This window comes from Carcharodon carcharias, chromosome 9, assembly GCF_017639515.1.
Source record: "Carcharodon carcharias isolate sCarCar2 chromosome 9, sCarCar2.pri, whole genome shotgun sequence".
In the NCBI taxonomy this organism is placed as follows: Eukaryota; Metazoa; Chordata; class Chondrichthyes; order Lamniformes; family Lamnidae; genus Carcharodon; species Carcharodon carcharias.
In genome coordinates, this window is record NC_054475.1 from 170914212 (window position 1) to 170934525 (window position 20314).

A 20314-nucleotide genomic window follows, 5' to 3' on the forward strand; every position below is an offset into this window, starting at 1 on the left:
TCATGATGCTGTGGGTTTTTGCAGTTTCCTGTTCCTTATCATTGTGTGCATCCAGCTTTCCATTGCCACTTGTCTGCACCTATTCTGTAGATCAAGGATTGCGTCAGACTCAACAGAAAAAAATTCATTGTTGTCATGTTTTATATACATAAATAATTTGTGCGCTGAACATTAATAGAATAATGTTACCAGTTAATTAGAGTCCCATTTCCACTTTAAGCAGATAAAGATGGTACAGAGGACATTTACTAGAAAGTTACTAAGGATGAGGAACTTCAGTTATGTGGAGAGACTGGGGAAGCTGGGGTTTTAATAGAAGTCTTCAAAATCATGCAAGGTCTGAACACAGTAGATCAAGAAAACTGTTTCCAGTGGCTGGAGGGACAATAACCAAATGATACAGATTTAGGGAGATTAGCAAATAAATGAACCAGAGGCAATGTGAGGAAAATCTTTTCTAAAGTAATGAGTGTTTTTTTCGAATACACGCCTGATAGGGTACAGATTCAAGAGTAACTTTCAAACCAGGTTATATTAATACTGGGAGGAAAAAAATTGCAGGGCTACAGGGGAAAGAGTGAGGAGGGGGACTAACTGGATTGCTCTTTGAACATAATATACTGTAATGCAAAGCAACAAAACAAACATTTATTAGGCTGGTGCAGGTTGTGGATTCCTGCGGCTGAGACATGATTGGGGTTTAACTGCCAGTATGAACAGAATTTGGTTCATGCGTGTTCTGACTGATAGGACCATAGACTTGGACAGTATGCAAGGAGCCCTTCGTATCTCAGTCAATTGTTTGCCAGGGTAATCCTAAATTAATCCCGCTTCTCTTCCATAGTTCTGGATTTTTTTCTGTATTTATTTAAATCCAATATTTGTTGACAGATATATAAACCAAATTGCCAGTTTGAAACAAATTAAAGCAATTGACCTTCAGGCCAAGATCTGCATTTAAAAATGTTATCATCCGTGTTGTGGTTCAGTGTCAGCTCTCTTGCCAAAACATTGTGGGTTCGAATCACCCTCAAGAGACTTGAACATCTAATGCAGGCTGCCACTCCAGTGCAGTACTGATGGAGTGCAGCAGTGTTAGAGGTGCTGCGGGCTGTCTTTTGGATAAAACATTAAACCAAGGGCCTATATGCTCTCTCAGGTGAATGTAAAAGCACTATTTTAAAGAAGAGCAGGGGAGTTCTCCTCAGTGTTCTTGTCAATTTTTATCCCTCAATCTACGTCACTGATACAGATGATCTGGGCGTTATCACATGACTGTGGAACTTTGCTCTGCACAAACTGGCTGTTCCTTTTTACATGCCAGGACATTATACAGGTTACTGATAGGATCTTTCATGGCATGTTGCGCTTTTTGTCTGGAAGGTTTTTATGAAATAAACACAACTCCAAGCAGAAGTATGAGTGTTAGTTTGTCACGCTGGAAGATCAATGGTGCAACGTTTCAGTCCAGTCTATTTCACAACCTCACCATCATGGGATATCCAGCATGTTTCTAAATCATTCCCCCAGGCAGTTGTCTCATGATATTATCCCTCAGTCAGCTTAATACTCACTCGTACACACAATCAAGCCTTGTTTCTAGCCATCTTTGCTATTCCCAAGCTGGTCTCCCTCTCCCCATCTCCCTCTCCCTTCCTCCCTGTCTCCCCCTCTCTCAGTTGTCAGTTCTCTTCAGGCTTCCCTTCTCTTAGGCTCAGCATTGCATACAGATTTTCTGGAGCTCATCCTGGACTGATCCAGTTTTCATAGCCATTGGTCCCTCATGGCACCGCCCTTTGGACTGGGGCTATGTTTAATGCCAGCGCAAAGACCTGGCAAAAACTGGACTCAAACCAAGATATAAATAAACCAAGCAGAAAGAAAAGGACAATATCTTCAGATTATTTGATATTGGTGGTATCACATTGGAGCACAGTCTAGCAGAAGCCATGGATCAGTGTCTAAGAACAGGTACCTAAGCCGTGCCTTTTTGTTGGGGCTGCTGTACTTCTCATCGTGGTTGGAGGAGGTTTGTACAGGCTGGTGATAGACCAGAGGCTGCCACAGGGCCTGGGTGAATCTTTAGCTTTGATTAAGCGCAGGAGCACAAGCTTCTCCCTCTAAAGGGGTTCAGTCACGACTCATTGTGTAACACTCTCACCTCTGGGTCAGAAGGTTGTGGGTTGAAGTCCAGAGACTTGAACACATAATCTGAGCTAACCCTCCCAGGGCAATACTGAGGGAGCACTGCACTGTTGGAGATGCTGTCTTTCAGATGAGATGTTAAACCGAGGTCTCGGGTGGATGTGAGGAAATCTCATGGCCACTATTGATTTGGGGGGGGTCAACGTGGCTGCTCAAAAAACTTTACCTTTTTCACTAAAGTTTTGATTGGCTGCGGTTCCAGAGATTTTTTTGATTTAGGGTAACAAGAAAAAAAGATAGACTGGCATTCATTTAATGCCTTTCAAAACCACCAGATACCCCCAAAGCCCTTTTCAACTAATGAGGTATTTCTGAAATGTAGTCACTGTTGTAATGTTTAAAACATGGCAGCCAATCTGTGCACAGCAAGCTCCCAGAAGCAGTAATGTGATAATGACCAGATCATCTGTTCTTGTGATGTTGGTTGAGGGATGAATATCGGCCAGGATAACAGGGAGAACCCTCCCCCCCTTACTCTTCTTGCAAAGTGTACCATGGGATCTTTTATGTCTCCCTGAGGGAGATGGCCTCTGTAACAAAAGAACACTTGCTCAGTACTACACTGGAGTGTCAGACTTAACTTTTGAGCTTGAGCGTTCTGATCTGGCAAAGGTGTTACCAACTGAGCCATGACTGACTGTGGTATCAGGAGAAAGGCAGCAAAGCAGGTACAGATCAGCCATGATCTGATTGAATGATAGAAAAGGCTTGAGGGGCTGAATGGCCTCCTAGTCCTAAGCTTGTTCACTGATTGCTTTTAAGTGAATGATTTTCTTTTTAAAAAAAAGTTAGTCTGTTTTTATTTGCAGATGCTCTTTTTTGATTGTTAGTCAATATGAAGTTTGAGATAATCAGCCTGTCACGTATTTACAGATGCTCCCGACCTGCTGTGTCAGACCCACATCAGAGGCAGGATTTTATGGGTGGCGGGGAACGCATCCCTGCCTATGCTTGCTGCCCAGCAGCCAATTGGCACACCGAGGAGCATTAATTGGCTGGAGGTGAAATTTCTGCCCCTCAATCGGGAGGAAGTCCTGCAGCAAGAGCTGGCAGCTCTGTAATACCAGCAGCTGCACTGGGAGCAGTGGCTGTGATGGCAAGGCCAGGCAGGAGGGAGTGCTAGGGTGGGGGAGAACATTGAGTGGAGTGGGGGCTGGTCACCCGATCTCAAAAGGGGGCTTTTAATTGAAGTGCCCCCCTCCCTTTCTGGCTTGAGGCCTGAGTAGAGTGATCTGCTGGTAATCCCTGACCTCCTCCAGCAGCTATTAAATGGCCAGGAATTAGCCACTTGGGGGCATCAATTGGCGCAAGGGTGCACTGGACTGTCGTAGGCCTCACCCATTCTCCTCCCCAACCCCGTAAAATTGTGGACAGATGGGGGCAGGCAGGAGGGTGGTGGAAAGGCCACCTGGTGAACTTTATAGGCCAATGTGGTTGGGGACTGTAAAATTCTGCTCCAGGTCTGATACAGTATCTGTCAACTGGATGTTTATACATCTATTTGCTGCTCATTACCTGATTTTCTTTTCCTTTAGCTGTTAAAATGTTAACTGGACATTGGAAGCCTCTGAAGTTCATTATTGCTTCTAGTTTTCACTGGTGAAGAATGCAACAACCAAAACCCAGTTAACGCAACATAACTACAAACCACGTAACATTTTACAGCCTAGAACAGGCCATTTGGCCCATCTAGTCCATGCCTATGTTAATGCTTTAGGCTTCCCACCCTCCTTCATTTCACCCCACCAACCTATTCCTTTCTTGCTCATGTATTCATTTAGCTTCCCTTTGAATGCATCTATACCATTCACTTCAACCACTCCCTGCGGCAGTGAGCTCCACATTCTCATCAATCCCTGGGTAAAGAAGTTTCTCCTCTGTTCCCGAAGGATTTATTAGTGATTATCTTATAGTGATGGCCTCTAGTTCTGGATTCTAGCACAAGTGGAAACTCTATGTCTACCCTATCAAACCCGTTCATAATTTTTAAAACCTCTGTCAGGTCATTTGTCAGCCTTCTCTTTTCTAGAGAAGAATTGATACGGTTCATTTAACTGTCGCTTGGTAGTACAGAACTTGAATATTGCTGTAAAGAGAGACATGTTGCTGAAGTTTATCATCTTGCACTCATCAAGATAAACAAAAGAATAGCAAATTTCAAATGATCGTTACAATTTATACCACAGGAGAAAAGGATGCTGATTGGTGGAAAGTTGACTCTGGTTGGCTGAGACATTGCCATGAGAAAGTAATCGGGAAACTAAAGGCTCTCCAAGCTCCTGGGTAATTTTAAAAAGATGCAAGGCCCTTTTTTGCACAGGTCCCTATACGTGAATAATTGTGCTAATAGCTATCCTAAATTGCTGTTAGTGTAATCAGTCGAGCTTGTAATGTGGCTCATTTACACCTGCTAGAAGTGATGTACATTCATTCGCAGGGACCTGTTCTCCGCAAACAAAAGGAATATGTTCAAGGCTTGTGCTTATTTTGAATTACCTTAGATCTTGGAGACCCTGTGGCTTCCCATTTCTTTCCCCCTGGCAACGCCTTGGCCAATCAGAGTTGTCTTGCCATCCAATCAGCACCCTTTTTTCCTGTATTATAAACTGTTGTGATTGTTTGAAATTTGGCATTTTTGTTTGTCCTGATGAGTGCAACATGTATCTTTTTCAGCAATATTCAAGTTCATTTAAAGTGAATTCCAGAAACAAAAACAAACTACAAGTTAAATTTGTTACACCATCGTCTCTCCATGTGATATTAAGAAACAGCTGAACGCACTGGATACTACAAAGGCTATGGGCCCTGACAATATTCCGGCAATAGTACTGGAGACTTGTGCCCCAAAACTTGCCGTACTCCTAGCCAAGCTGTTCCTGTACAGCTATAACACTGGCATCTACCCGGCTATGTGGAAATTTGCCCAGGTATGTCCTGTACACAAAAAACAGGACAAATCCAACCCGGCCAATTACTGCCCCATCAGTCTACTCCCAATCATCAGTAAAGTAATGGAAGGGGTCATCAACAGTGCTATCAAGCAGCACTTGCTTAGCAATAACCTGCTCACTGATGCCCAGTTTGGGTTCTGCCAGGGCCACTCAGCTCCTGACCTCATTACAGCCTTGGTTCAAACATGGGCAAAAGAGCTGAACTCCTGAGGTGAGTTGAGAGTGACTGCCCTTGACATCAAGGCCGCATTTGACCGAGAAGGGGGGAGGCTCCTCCCACAGCTCAGTGAGTTTATCCAAACAATATCTGTACCCCATAGATCCTGATTACATAGTCCATGCTGGGCCAACCAGGGTATGGGTGCATTAGGGTGATTTTGGGGGGGTGGGGGGTGGTGGTGGGTTGGGGTCAGGGCTAAAGTTGGCCTCAGAAATTTTGGTTTATGTAAGGGTTGGCTTGGATTCCTCCTCCTGTGCAAAGATATTGGAAGAGGGCAGGATTAGGTTCAGCCATCATAGCCTCCATTGCCCAATGGGACTAGCCCATCAAAGAAATAAATAACTGCAATTGAGTAAGGTGGCTCTTTGAAGATTTGAGTGTAGATCTAATTACACAAAACGAGGAGCCTGAAGATTGATAACACTGCTCCTCAGCTTCTGCTCCTTTGGCCTCACATACAAAATGATTACTCAGAAGATCCCAGTGTCTCAAAAATCTCCCCAATCCCTATCTCTTTAACCTCCCCCACTACTACAATATGAGACCTCTGTGTCTTTGTACATGAAACAGAGAGTTAACGTGTAGGAAATGCAAGCAATGAGGAAGGCGAATGGTCTGTTCGCCATTATGGCAAAGGGCGTAGGAACAACAGAGCATGGAACTCCTACTGCAGTTATAAAGGGCTTTGGTGAAACCAAACCTGGAGTACTGTGTACCATTTGATGACTGTAGGATTAGGTCAGGGGAGGTGGAGTTGATCCCATTTTCAGGGGAGGTGGAGTGGATCCCATTTTCAGGGGAGGTGAAGTGGATCCCGTTTTTATAGGGAAGCGGAGTGGATCCCGGTTTCTATAGGGAAGCGGAGTGGATCCCGGTTTCTATAGGGAAGCGGAGTGGAGCCCGGTTTCTACAGGGCAGCGGAGTGGAGCCCGGTTTCTACAGGGAAGCGGAGTGGAGCCCGGTTTCTACAGGGAAGCGGAGTGGAGCCCGGTTTCTACGGGAAGCGGAGTGGAGCCCGGTTTCTACGGGGCAGCGGAGTGGATCCCGGTTTTTACGGGGCAGCGGAGTGGATCCCGGTTTTTATGGGGCAGCGGAGTGGATCCCGGTTTTTATGGGGCAGCGGAGTGGATCCCGGTTTTTTATGGGGCAGCGGAGAGGATCCTGGTTTTTATGGGGCAGCGGAGTGGATCCCGGTTTTTATGGGGCAGCGGAGTGGATCCCGTTTTTTATGGGGCAGCGGAGTGGATCCCGTTTTTTATGGGGCAACGGAGTGGATCCCGGTTTTTATGGGGCAGCGGAGTGGATCCCGGTTTTTATGGGGCAGCGGAGTGGATCCCGGTTTTTATGGGGCAGCGGAGTGGATCCCGGTTTTTATGGGGCAGCGGAGTGGATCCTGGTTTTTATGGGGCAGCGGAGTGGATCCCGGTTTTTATGGGGCAGCGGAGTGGATCCCGGTTTTTATGGGGCAGCGGAGTGGATCCCGGTTTTTATAGGGCAGCGGAGTGGATGCCGGCCGTCAGGGGAGGTGGGGTGGATGCCGGCCGTCAGGGGAGTTGGGGTGGATGCCGGCCGTCAGGGGAGTTGGGGTGGATCCCGGCCGTCAGGGAGGTGGGGTGGATGCCGGCCGTCAGGGGAGTTGGGGTGGATGCCGGCCGTCAGGGGAGTTGGGGTGGATCCCGGCCGTCAGGGGAGGTGGGGTGGATCCCGGCCGTCAGGGGAGGTGGGGTGGATCCCGGCCGTCAGGGAGGTGGGGTGGATCCCGGCCGTCAGGGGAGGTGGGGTGGATCCCGGCCGTCAGGGGAGGTGTGGTGGATCCCGGCCGTCAGGGGAGGTGGGGTGGATCCCGGCCATTAGGGGAGAAATGCGTGGATCCTGTTTTGGGGAGAAGTGCGTCGATCATGGTTTTCTGGGGGGATGTGGGTGGACCCCTTTTTTTTAGGGGAGGTGGAGTGGATCCCGGCTTTTCTATGGGAGCTGGAGTGGATCCTGGTCTTTGAGGAGATGGAGAGGATCCAGTTTTTTTTGGGGGGGGGGGAGTTGATACTGGTTTTTGAGAGGCGTGGATCCCGGTTGTTGGGGTGTGGTGGTGTTGGAGTGGATCCTGTTTTTGGGGGTGGTGGTGGAGTTGATCCCTTTGTGGGGTGGAGTAGATCCTGTTTTTTTTGGGAGGTGGAGTGGATCTTGTTTTTTTTGGGGGGTGGATCCCGGTTGTTGGGGGCAATGGTGGTGGAGTGGATCCTTGGTTTTCTGGGGAAGGTGGAGTGGATCCTGGTCTTAGAGGAGGTGGAGTGGATCCCATTTGGGGGTGGTGGTGGAGTGGATCCCATTTCGGGAGGGGTGGAGTTGATCCCAATTTTTGGGGGGATGTGGTGTGGATCCCGTTTTTTTGGGGGGGAGGTGGAGTGGATCCTTTTTTGGGGAGGTGGAGTGGATCCTGTTTTTTTTTTTGGGGGGTGTGTGTGGAGTGGATCCTTTTTTTGGGAGGTGGAGTGTTTTTTGGGGTGTGGATCCCAGTTGTGTGTGGGGGGGGTTTGGAGTGGACCCAGTTTCGGTGAGATCCAGTGGATCCCTTTGGGGGAGTTGATCCCGGTTTTTTTTAGGTGTGGAGTGGATCCCGTTTTTGGTGGCGATGGAGTGGATCCCGGGTTTTTTTTTGGGGGGGGGGGGTGGAGTGGATCCTGATTGTTGGGGGGGGGGGGTGGAGTGGATCCCGTGTTTTCTGGCGGGGAGGGGAGCAGATCCCGCGGGATCCCCTGTGGTGTCATTTCCGTGATCGGCGCCGCTTCCTGGAGTCGGGGCCCAGGCGGAATGTGAGCGGGAGCCCGGGGATCGCGGCCCGGCCCCGGCCTGAGGCACAGGTCCGGTGTCCGGTGTCCGGAGTCCGGAGTCCGGCCTCACTGACCAGTCTGTGTCTCTGTCTCTTCCTCAGGTTTGTCCGGAGCCGCGAACCGAGAGTGAAACTTGTGCAAATATCCGCGAATTCCTGAGGGGCTGTTCAGCGCTTCACATCGAGGTAACGGGGGGGGGGGGGGACCCCCGGGGGGGGAGATACCCTGGGGGGGGGGGACCCCGGGGGGGGGATACCCTGGGGGGGGGGGGGGGAATACCCCGGGGGGGGGGGGTGGGGAGGGGATACCCAGCCGGGGGGTGGGGGGGGTGTGGTGGAGAGAGCCAGGCGGGGGGGAATCCCGCGGGGGGGGGGGGGGGGGGAGATACCCTGGGGGGGGGGGGGGGGGGGAATACCCTGGGGGGGGGGGGGGGGGGGGAATACCCTGGGGGGGGGGGGGGGGGGGGGGGGGAATACCCTGGGGGGGGGGGGGGGGGGGGAATACCCTGGGGGGGGGGGGGGGGGGGGGGGGGAATACCCTGGGGGGGGGGGGGGGGGAATACCCTGGGGGGGGGGGGGGGGGGGGGGGGAATACCCTGGGAGGGGGGGGGGGGGGGGGGGGAATACCCTGGGGGGGGGGGGGGGGGAATACCCTGGGGGGGGGGGGAGGGGATACCCCGGGGGGGGGAATACCCGGGGGGGGGGGGGATACCCTGGGGGGGGGGGGGGGGGATATACCCTGGGAGGGGGGTGGGGAGGGGATACCCTGGGGGGGGGGGGGGGGTGGGGAGGGGATACCCAGCCGGGGGTGGGGGGGGGTGTGGTGGAGAGAGCCAGGCGGGGGGGGAATCCCGCGGGGGGGGGGGGGGGGGGGAGCGAACAGGCAGCTTAGACCCGGACTCGGGAAACACCCGCCCCCTCCCCAACTCTCTCTCTCTCTCCCTCCTGCCCCCCAGACTCTTCTCCCCTACACACCACCCCCCCCCCCCCGACACCCCTGGACTTGTCTACGACTTTTCTCCCTTCCCCCACCATCCCCCCCCCCGACTCCTCTTCCCCCTGCCCCCCCCCGACTCCTCTTCCCCCCTGCCCCCCCCGACTCCTCTTCCCCCTCCCCCCCCAGACTCTTCTCCCCTCCCCCCCAGACTCTTCTCCCCTCCCCCCCAGACTCTTCTCCCCTCCCCCCCAGACTCTTCTCCCCTCCCCCCCAGACTCTTCTCCCCTCCCCCCCAGACTCTTCTCCCCTCCCCCCCTGACTCTTCTCCCCTACCCCCCTGACTCCTCTTCCCCCTCCCCCCCCAGACTCTTCTCCCCTACCCCCCCAGACTCATCTACTAATTTTCTCCCTTCCCCCACCACCCCCCCCCGACTCCTCTTCCCCCTCCCCCCCACCCTGGGCTGCCGCCTTCACTTCCTCCTTCCTCCTACCCCAACCCCCTGGGGCTGCCTCCCCCTCCTCTCTCTCCCTCTCTCTTTCTCCCCCTCACCCCCCACCTCCTCCCACCTCCCCCTCCCGGAGGAAGGACGAAAGGGAAGGTCTGTGGTAGCGTGGAGGGCAGGAGAGATTAGTAGTAATGGGTAGAGTATAGAAACGAAAGATGTGTCCCGAGCTGGTATGAAGGGCTGGATCATAACCATCTGAATGTAAAGTGAAGGAATAAAGAAAGAAATGAGAGTAAACTCCAAACTGTATAAAAAAACAAAATGTAGGCAGAGGTTATGATTTAAAACTTTGCTTTATGTTGAGTGTGGAAGGTTGTCGAGTGTTGAGTTGACGATGAGGTGCTGTTTCCTGAGCTTGTGTTGAACTTTTATTGGAACACTGGAGCAGGCCGAGGACAGAAAGGTCAGACTGGGAACAAGGTGGTGAACTGAAATGACGAGCGACAGGGTTGTGCTTGCAACGTGAACAGAGGTGTTCCACAAAGCAGTTGTCCAGTCTGTTTGACCTCCCCAATGTAGAGGAGACCACACCATGAGCAGCAATCACTGTAGACTAAATTGAAAGTAGTACGGGTAAATCGCTGTTTCATTTGGAAGGAATGTTTTGGGCCTTGGATGGTGAGAAGTGAGGATGTAAAAGGGAGGGTGCCGCATCTCCTGCACTTGCATGAAATGGTTCCTTTGGAAACAATGGGGGAGTGATTGAGAAGTGGGCCAGGGTGTCTGGGAGGGTGCAGTCCTTTCGGAATTCTGAAAGGGGAGAGCATGGGCTTGGTAGTCGCAACATGCTGGAGGTGTCGATAAATGACCCATTGAGTACAGAGGCTGTTGGAATGGGGAGGTGAAGACAAAGGAAACCCTGTCATGATTCTGGAAGGGAGAGGAAGGTGTGAGAGCAGGAGTGCGGGAAAACAGGTTGGACACGGTCGATGGCCCTGAAAGCTACACTGGGGATGGGAATCACCAGTTGAGAAAAAGGGAACATTGGAAGCGTTATCCCAGCCCAGGTCCTGTTGTCTCCAGCAATATTTTTTTAAAAAAGCAATAAAATAGAATTTCCTGGAACGGGAACAGGCCATTTGGCCTGATTGGTTTATGCTGGTGTTTCTGCTCCAAAAATATCACCTCTCACCCCTCTTCATCTCAACCCATCAGCAAATTCATCTGTTTCTTTCTCCCTTGTGTTTATCCAGCTTCCCCTTTATCCAGCTTCCCCTTACATGCATCTGCACTATTCACCTCAACCAGTGCACATTGTAGTGACCACATTCTCACCACTTTCTGGGTGGGCATTTATCCTGAATTCTCTAAACTCTATTTATGACCCCTACTTTTGACCTCCCCACATAAATGTAAATCCTTTCTCTGTGTCTTCCCTATCAGACCCCTTCCTTATTTTAAACACCCCTCTTAGATTACCCCTCTAGAGAAAAGATTCATCCTTTCCTGAGTGGTTGTACCCTCAGTTCTGGTGCCATTGTTGTAAATTGGTTTTGCACTTTTTCTAATATGTAGACAAGAGCAGCACAGTACTTTGTGTAGTCTAAGGTTCTATACAAGTTTAATACAACTTCTCTGCTTTTGAATTCTGTTCCTCTGGGATTTAATCCCAGTGTTTTGTTTCCCTTTCTAAAATGGCCTTATTGTGATTTGTACTTTAAGATTGCTCTACGCCTCTGCCCCTTTTAGACCCTTGCTTTCCACATTATACATGGCCCGTGTTTTCGTCATATCAAGATGCACCATCTCACATGAAATATGCTTTCCCCATCCCTGGTTGTTAATTTTTTAATAACTGGACCCAGGGAGGTCTGACATGTTAAGTAACTTTTAACTTCACTAAGATTACCACTTCCAGCTTTCCCAAGTTCTTCCATCTGTCCTGATGAGTGCAAGATGGAAAGCTTTGACAGCATGTCTTATTTTTCAGCAATACTTTTCCAAGTTTTTCAAGTTGGCCTCCCTTTCAATTTTATTTCAAAACACTGAAATGGGGCTTATGCTAGCTAGAAGCAAAATACTGAGGTTGCTAGAAATCTGAAATAAAATCAGAAAATGCTGGAAAAATTCAACAGGTCTGACAGCACCTGTGAAGAGAGAAACAGAGTTAACGTTTCAAGTCTGTATGACTCTTCAGAGCTAATTATGAGTTAGTTTATACGAGTTACTTATTTTGACTCTTTGGCATAAGCATATGCTAAGTCGAATGTTACGCTGTTTTATAATGGCAGTGTCATATGTAACAATAAAGGGAGTGTTTATGCTCTTGCTGCACATTTACTTGGATAGTGGGTCTTCCCCAAGGACAGAGCTGCCTTGAGAAAGTCTATTTGTTGTAAAACCAACAGTTTTCTCACTGGTTTCTTTGTCATTTTGATCCAGACTGCTGCAGATCAGAAGCACTGAGCATTTTAAGGTTGTTGCTGTAACAAGATGCAAGTTCTGTTATTCCTGATAGAAATGTTTGCTGTTAACGAGACTTTGCAATGACAATGGTTCATATGAAAATAGCTGATTACAGGACTTGGAATTGCCACTACGGGTCGAAGGGCTGAACAATCTACTCCACCTCCTAAGTTCCTATTTTAAATTGAAACCTGAATTCTCAACAAAAAAAACCTTGCATTTATGTAGTGCCTTTCACTGGGCACCCCAAAAAGCTTCAGAACCAATGAAGTACTCTTTGAAGTGTTGCCATGTTGGAATGTAGGAAATGCAGCAGCCAATTGGTGCACAGCAAATTCCCACAAATAGCAATGTGATAATGACCAGATCATTTGTTTTTATGATGTTGTTTGAGGGATAAATATTGGCCTGGACACTGGGAAGACTCCTGTGTTGTCCCCTGAAGTAGTGCTGTGGGATCTTTCACACCCGCCTGAGACAGCAAGCCGGGCCTCAGTTTAATGTCTCAGTATAGCACTGAAGTGTCAACCCTAGATTTTTTGTGCTCAGGCTCTGAAGTGGGACCTGAACCCACAATCTTCTAACTCAGAGGTGAGAACGTTACCAACTGAGCTACAGCTGACCAATTTAAGAAGAATCCATTACGCTGTAAAACACTTAAACCCTTATCCTGTCCCCAACAATCTGTTTCTCAATAAATTCGTAAACAATCTTGCACAGAAGCAATCAGTGTTTGCTGATAGTTAATGGACTGTACTAATTTCAGTTGAGTTACGTGATCTGTACATGTTGAATTGTGAGATTTATTATGTACCCTCTGAGAATTTCTTGAGGAATTATGGGAAGGACAGCGAATATAACCAGATTGTAAAGAGTTTCTGACTCCCAGCTTTTAAATTCATTTTACGGGATATGGGCTTCGCTGGCTGGGCCGGCATTTATTGCCCATCCCTAGTTGCCCTTGAGAAGGTGGTGGTGAGCTGCCTTCTTGAACCGCTGCAGTCCATGTGCTATTAGGGAGGGAGTTCCAGGATTTTGACCCAGCGACAATGAAGGAACGGTGATATATTTCCAAGTCAGGGTGGTGAGTGACTTGGAGGGGAACTTCCAGGTGGTGGTGTTCCCATCTATCTGCTGCCCTTGTCCTTCCAGATGGTAGTGGTTGTGGGTTTGGAAGGTGCTGCCTAAGGAGCCTTGGTGAGTTCCTGCAGTGCATCTTGTAGATGGTACACACTGCTGCTACTGTGTGTCAGTGATAGAGGGAGTGAATGTTTATGGATGTGGTGCCAATCAAGTGGCTGCTTTGTCCTGGATGGTGTCAAGCTTCTTGAGTGTTGTGGGAGCTGCACTCATCCAGGCAAGTGGGGAATATTCCGTTACACTCCTGACTTGTGCCTTACAGATGGTGGGCAGGCTTTTTGAGTTGGGAGGTGAGTTACTCGCCACAGGATTCCTAGCCTCTGACCTGCTCTTGTGGTCACAGTATTTATATGGCTAGTCCAGTTCAGTTTCTGGTTAATGATAATCCCCAGAATGCTCTATAACAGAATTCAGAAACAAGATGTCAGAATCCACTTGGGCATGCAGTACGATGAAAGAAAGAAGGAACTTGATTTATATTCTTCCTTTCACATTCTCAGCATGTCCCAGAGTCGTTCTGAGCCACTGGAGCACTTTTGATGTTTTGTCACTGTTGTGATGTACAAAACATAGCTGCCAATTTGTGCATGCCAAGCTCCCATAAGCAACAATGTGATAAATGAGCAGATAATCTATTTGCATTGTTGATTGAAGGATAAATTTTGACCTAGACACTAGGGAGAACCCTCCTGAACATATTCCCAGAGTACTGTACTGTGGGATCTTTCATGTTGCCTGTTCTGATGAAGGGTTTTCAAGACCTGAAAAGTTAACTCTGTTTCAGTCCACAGACACTGCCTGACCTGCTGAGTATTTCCAGCATTTTCTGTTTTTGTATTGGGGCAGACAGGACCTTAGCTTAATGACTCATCTGACACTCAGCCCTCTGACAGAGCAGCATTCCCTTAGTACTACATTGAACATTAGATCTGCTTGAGAGCAGCAGTGGTTTACCAGTTTCCTTCTGAATGTGGATAATGATATTCATAATCATATGATAGTTATGGATGAGGGAGATCATGAACCCACCTTCATTCACCCATCTCGAAAGATGTTAATGTCCCCGTATTGTAGCATCCAATTATTTTCTGAATGACTCAAGGATTTTTGCTTTCACCACTTGTTCTGGGATTTCATTCCATTTCTGGATCGATCCTTGTGTGCACATTTTCCTGATATCAGCACTAAAAGGACCATTTACAAGTTGACTCTGTGTTTCCTTGTTCCACTCCCACTATTTACTTTAAGGCTGTTCTCCTTGAAGAAGAGAAGGTTGAGAGGAGATTCAATAGAGATATTCAGAATCATGAGGGGTGTGGACAGAGTAGATAGAGAGGAATTGTTCCCATTGGTGGAAGGATTGAGAACCAGAGGGCACAGATTTAAGATAATTGACAAAAGAAGCAATGGTGATATGAGAAAAAAACCTTTTCATGCAGCAAATGGTTCGGATCTGAAATTCACTGCCAGAGTGTAGAGGTAGATTCAGTTGTGGCCTTCAAAAGGGAATTAGGTCATTATCCAAAAAGGAGAGATTTTCAGGGCTACAGGGAAAAGGTGGAGGGAGTGGCAGTAGGTGAATTGCTCTTGCAAAGAGCTGGCACATGAATAACTGGCCGAATGGCCTCCTCCTTTACTGTAACCGTCCTAAGATTGTATCCAAGACCTGGAACTTGCTGCCTATGAGATTGGTAGAAGTGGTGATGATGAATTATTGAAAAAGGAAATTGGATGGGCAGCTTAAGGGGAATACACTTACAGGCCTATGGGACTAACTGGATTACTCTACAGAAAGTCTGCATAGATTCAGTGGGCTGAATGGCCTCCAATTGCGCTGTTCAGACTCTATGATTCTTGCTACAATTATAAAGAGCTGGCCTCCATACCTAAGGAAGGTTAGACTTGCCTAGAGGCAATGCAGTGAAGGTTCACTAGATTAATTCCTGGGATGAGAGGACTGTCCATGAGAGGAGATGTTGAATAGAAGGGGCCTAAATGTTTTGCGGTTTAGAAAGGGTGAGAGGTAATCTCATTGAAATGTCAGATTCTGAGAGGGCTTGGGAGATTAGATACTGAGAGGCTGTTTTCCCCAGAACTAGGGGCATAGTTTCAGGATAAGGGGTCAAGCCGTTTGGACTGAGATGTGGAAAAGTTCCTTCACTGAGAGGGTTGTGCATCTTTGGAATTCTCTAACCCAGAGGGCTGTGGGTGCTCTGCCATTGAGTGTATTGAAGACTGTGATTGAAAAGATTGTTGAACTGTAAGGGAATCAAAGGATCAGGCAGAAAGGTGTAATTGTAGTTGAGGATCAGCCATGATCTTATTAAATGGCTGAGCACGTTCAGGGGGTTGAGTGGTCTACTCCTGCTCCTATTCTTGTTCCTATGTTCATGTGACACCATTATTTCTAATAATCCTACTTTATTCCTCTTGAAATTTGTAATACACGCTGTCTTCTGTTTGTTTTTAATGTTGCCCCTTTATCTCGATTTTTCATCAGGTGGTAACTGCTTGTTCCTTTTATCTCAGGATTTTCCTTTCTTATAAATGAATAATTTGGCCCTTGTCCTCTACTTTTCCTTCTGTGTGATGTGCCCGTTTTGTTAAATCCTTTTTGCTTGTATATCCATCCCATCCATCTCTAATTGTTCTGTCTGGGTGTTTTTTTTATTTTTCCCTGCTCTCTTCCTCTTCTCCAAAGCCAACATGTTCCCTCTCTAGTACCTGAATTCACACTGTATTCCGGGTGGGCCTGACCAATTTCCCTTGTAATCTCACTCTACTGTGTGGTGCTTGGATCCTGACCCTCTCGCTGCGCTTGTACATTGCATCCCATCAACAACGTGTGCAAAGGCAACTGGCTTTTCACCAGCGGGGCCACATCTCACTCCCATAGTCTACCAGTGCTCATCTTGTATCCACACACTGCCTCTCCCAATCCTTAGCCTCATCACCTCGTTTTACGTTGAGTTCTGTCGAAGGGTCATGAGGACTCGAAACGTCAACTCTTTTCTTCTCCGCCGATGCTGCCAGACCTGCTGAGTTTTTCCAGGTAATTCTGTTTTTGACCTCGTTGTACAATGTTGTGGCTGCGTTAGATAGCACTCAGCTTGAGATTCCACTCATTACCACTCGGAACACAGTGCCTGGTTAATTACTGTTGCCCGGGTCTGCTTCGGACACGTTATTGTAATTTACTCAGTGGAAATGACAAAAGGCCGTTCATGTTGCTCCTGCCTTTGTCTCAATGAGTGAACAATCCCTGAGACTGTGGCTTAGGCTGTGAATCACATTGAATAAAAGTTTAAAAAGTGGAACAGGAGGTTTTACTAACTTAAAACTCTCAGTTCCTGGTTTCAAAATAATAAAAGGTGCAAAAGCTTGCTAAGTTCATAAGACCAGTTTCCCTATTCCCCCTGTAGCCTCTACATGTTCACTTCTAGGTGGGTGGAACTTCCCAACAGCTACAGAACAGACGTGTGCCTTTTATGATCCCAGGACATCCCAAAGTGTTTTACAACCAGTGAAATACTTTTCCAGCCTAGTCACTGTTGGAATGTAGGAAATGTGGTAGCCAATTTGCACACAGCAAGCTCCCACTAACAGCAGCGTGATAATGACCAGATAATTTGTTTCAAAGAATTGGTTAAGTGATAAATATTGGCCAGGGCACCAGGGAGAACTCACTGTCAGTACCCACTCATTTTTGAAATATTGACAGTGGGATTTTTTTTTAGTCTTGTAAAAAAAAAAAGTACCTCTGACAGTGCAACACTCCCTCAGTACTGGACTAGAGTGTCAGCCAGGAATTTATCCTCTAATCCCTGGAATCCACAACCTCCTGATTCATGAGTCATGACAGCATCAACCAAATCCCTTTATTATTTTGAATATCTTGCTTGAATTCATCCCTCAATCTCCTATACTGGGGGAAATACAAGCCGAGTTTATGCAAACCAAACTCATGATTTAACCCTTTAAATCCTGATATCATTCTGGTGAATCTTATGCAATAACCTCTCAAAGGCCAATATTTTTTATTCTTTCACAGTATGTGGATGTTGCTGGCTGGGCCAGCATAGATTGCCCCTCACTAATTGCCCTTGAGAAGGTATTGTGAGCCACACCTGGAACCATTGCAGTCCATATGGTGTAGGTACACCCACAGTGCTGTTAGGGAGGGGGTTCCAGGATTTTGACCCAGCGACAGTGAAGGAACAGCGATATATTTCCAAGTCAAGATGATGAGTGACTTGGAGGAGAACTTGCAAATGATGGTGGTGTCCCCATGTACCAGCTGCCCTTATTCTTTTAGGTGGCAGAGGCCGTGGGTTTGGAAGGTGTTGGTGAAGAAGCCTTGGTGAGTTGCTGCAATACATGGTGTGCAACGCATATTGCTGTTACTGTGGTGCAAGGAGTGAACGTTTAAGTTGACGATGTGGTGCTAATCAAGATGCTGCTTTGTCCTGGATGGTGTCAAGCTTCACGAGTGTTGTGGGAGCTGCACTCATCCAGGCAAGTGGGGAGTATTCCTTCACACTCCTGACTTGTGCCTTATAGATGGTGGACAGGCTTCAGGGAGTTAGGAGGTGAGTTAGTCACCACAGAATTCCCAGTCTCTAACCTGTGCTTGTAGCTGCAGTATTTATATAGCTGGTCTAGTTCAGTTTCTCATAGAGCCATAGAGGTCTACAGCACAGAAAAAAGCCATTCGGCCCATTGAGTCTGCGCCAGGCAAACAAGTACCTAACTATTCTAATCCCATTTTCCAGCACTAGGCCTATAGCCTTGTATGTCATGGCATCGCAAGTGCACATCCAAATACTTCTTAACTGTTATGAGGGTTTCTGCCTCTACTACCCTTTCAGGCAGTGAGTTCCAGATTCCCACCACCCTCTGGATGAAAAAATTCTTCCTCACATCCCCTCTAAACCTCCTGCCCCTTACCTTAAATCTATGCCCCCTGGTTATTGATCCCTCCACCAAGGGGAAAAGTTCCTTCCTGTCTACCCTATCTATGTCCCTCATAATTTTATACACCTCAATCTCCTCTGCTGCAGGGAAAATAACCCCAGTCTATCCAATCTCTCCTCATAACTAAAACATCCTGGTAAATCTCCTCTGCACTCTCTCCAGTGCAATCACATCCTTCCTATAACGTGGATTCTAGAACTGCACACAATACTCTAGCTGTGGCCTAACCAGCGTTTTACACAGTTCCAGCATAACCTCCCTGCTCTTATATTCTATGCCTCAGCTAATAAAGGCAAGTATCCTATAACCCTTCTTAACCACCTTATCTACCTGTCCTGCTGCCTTAAGGGACTGGTGGACATGCACACCAAGGTCCCTCTCTGCTCAGTTGTCACCCCCAGTATGTTGACATTGGAAGATTCAGTGATGGTAGTGATGTTGAATGTCAATATTAGTTATAGACTAATTGATTGTGGTGATTAAGAACTCCATTATCATTGTATAGTGTGACAGCCAGGGTGGTATGATGGGAACTAGATAGACTGTGGTCTTTTTTCACCCAATGTTCTGTCGTTTTTGTTGGTTATGAGTATCAAAGGATAGGAAACAAAGATGGGAGGGAATTGAATGCGAGAACTAGCTAGAAGGGCTGAATGGCCTCCTCTTCCTGTTCCTATTTAACAAATTTCAGAAATATGCAGAAACTTGACGATGTTGAAAACTCCTGGGATCCACCTTTTGACTCTAGTCAAAAAGACAATGAGACCGTTGTGCAGTTTGTTCCTGCTACAAGAGTCACTTCTGCTTCCTGAATGTGTTGTCACCACCGCTTAGAGCTTCTGTTCTGACAGTTTACAGTGAAACAGAAAGACTTGCATTTCTATTATGCGTTTCACAAATTCAGCCCTTTGAAGTACTTTATCCATTTCGTCACTGTTGTAATATAAGAAACACGGCAGATAAATTGTGTACAGCAAGATTCCTCCAAACAGCAATGTCATAATGATCAGATGTTGATTTAGTGATGTTCCTTGTTTCCTCTTCGAAATATTGGTTGAGATCTTTTATACCCACGTGGAAGGGGCTTGATTTAACATCACTACTGACAGTGCGGCACTCCCTCAGTACTGACTCTCCGACAGTGCGGCACTCCCTCAGTACTGACCCTCCGACAGTGCGGGGCGCACCCTCAGTACTGACCCTCCGACAGTACGACGCTCCCTCAGTACTGACCCTCCGACAGTGCGGGGCGCACCCTCAGTACTGACCCTCCGACAGTACGACGCTCCCTCAGTACTGACCCTCCGACAGTGTGGGATGCACCCTCAGTACTGACCCTCTGACAGTGCAGCACTCCCTCAGTACTGACCCTCCGACAGTGCGGCACTCCCTCAGTACTGACCCTCCGACAGTGCGGCACTCCCTCAGTACTGACCCTCCGACAGTGCGGCACTCCCTCAGTACTGACCCTCCGACAGTGCGGCACTCCCTCAGTACTGACCCTCCGACAGTGCGGCACTCCCTCAGTACTGACCCTCCGACAGTGCGGCACTCCCTCAGTACTGACCCTCCGACAGTGCGGCACTCCCTCAGTACTGACCCTCCGACAGTGCGGCACTCCCTCAGTACTGACCCTCCGACAGTGCGGCACTCCCTCAGTACTGACCCTCCGACAGTGCGGCACTCCCTCAGTACTGACCCTCCGACAGTGCGGCACTCCCTCAGTACTGACCCTCCGACAGTGCGGCACTCCCTCAGTACTGACCCTCCGACAGTGCGGCACTCCCTCAGTACTGACCCTCCGACAGTGCGGCACTCCCTCAGTACTGACCCTCCGACAGTGCGGCACTCCCTCAGTACTGACCCTCCGACAGTGCGGCACTCCCTCAGTACTGACCCTCCGACAGTGCGGCACTCCCTCAGTACTGACCCTCCGACAGTGCGGCACTCCCTCAGTACTGATCCCCTATATTTTATGCTTAAAAGTCTGGAGTGGGCTGTGAACAGATGTGCGAGTCGGACCCCATAAGCCACAGTTTACAAGGCTGGATGTATGATGTAAATATTAGACGGTAGAATAGATCCAGTCCAGGTATCAGTTAAATCTTTGCCAGTTATTTTTATATTTCTTTCTGAATTTGCTTCACA

At 48.2% G+C, this 20314-nt stretch overlaps 1 protein-coding gene across 4 annotated transcripts in view; it reads left to right on the plus strand.

Annotated features, from left to right (window-relative positions):
- The window catches only part of arhgef6 (Rac/Cdc42 guanine nucleotide exchange factor (GEF) 6), a 174546-nt gene that overhangs the window by 12945 nt on the left and 141287 nt on the right, over positions 1 to 20314 (plus strand). For all 4 annotated transcript variants that reach the window (XM_041195755.1, XM_041195756.1, XM_041195757.1 and 1 more), the window contains exon 2: positions 8306 to 8389. In XM_041195755.1, coding sequence (XP_041051689.1) covers positions 8306 to 8389 — 84 coding nt within the window. The remainder of the gene's footprint in view (positions 1 to 8305; positions 8390 to 20314) is intronic.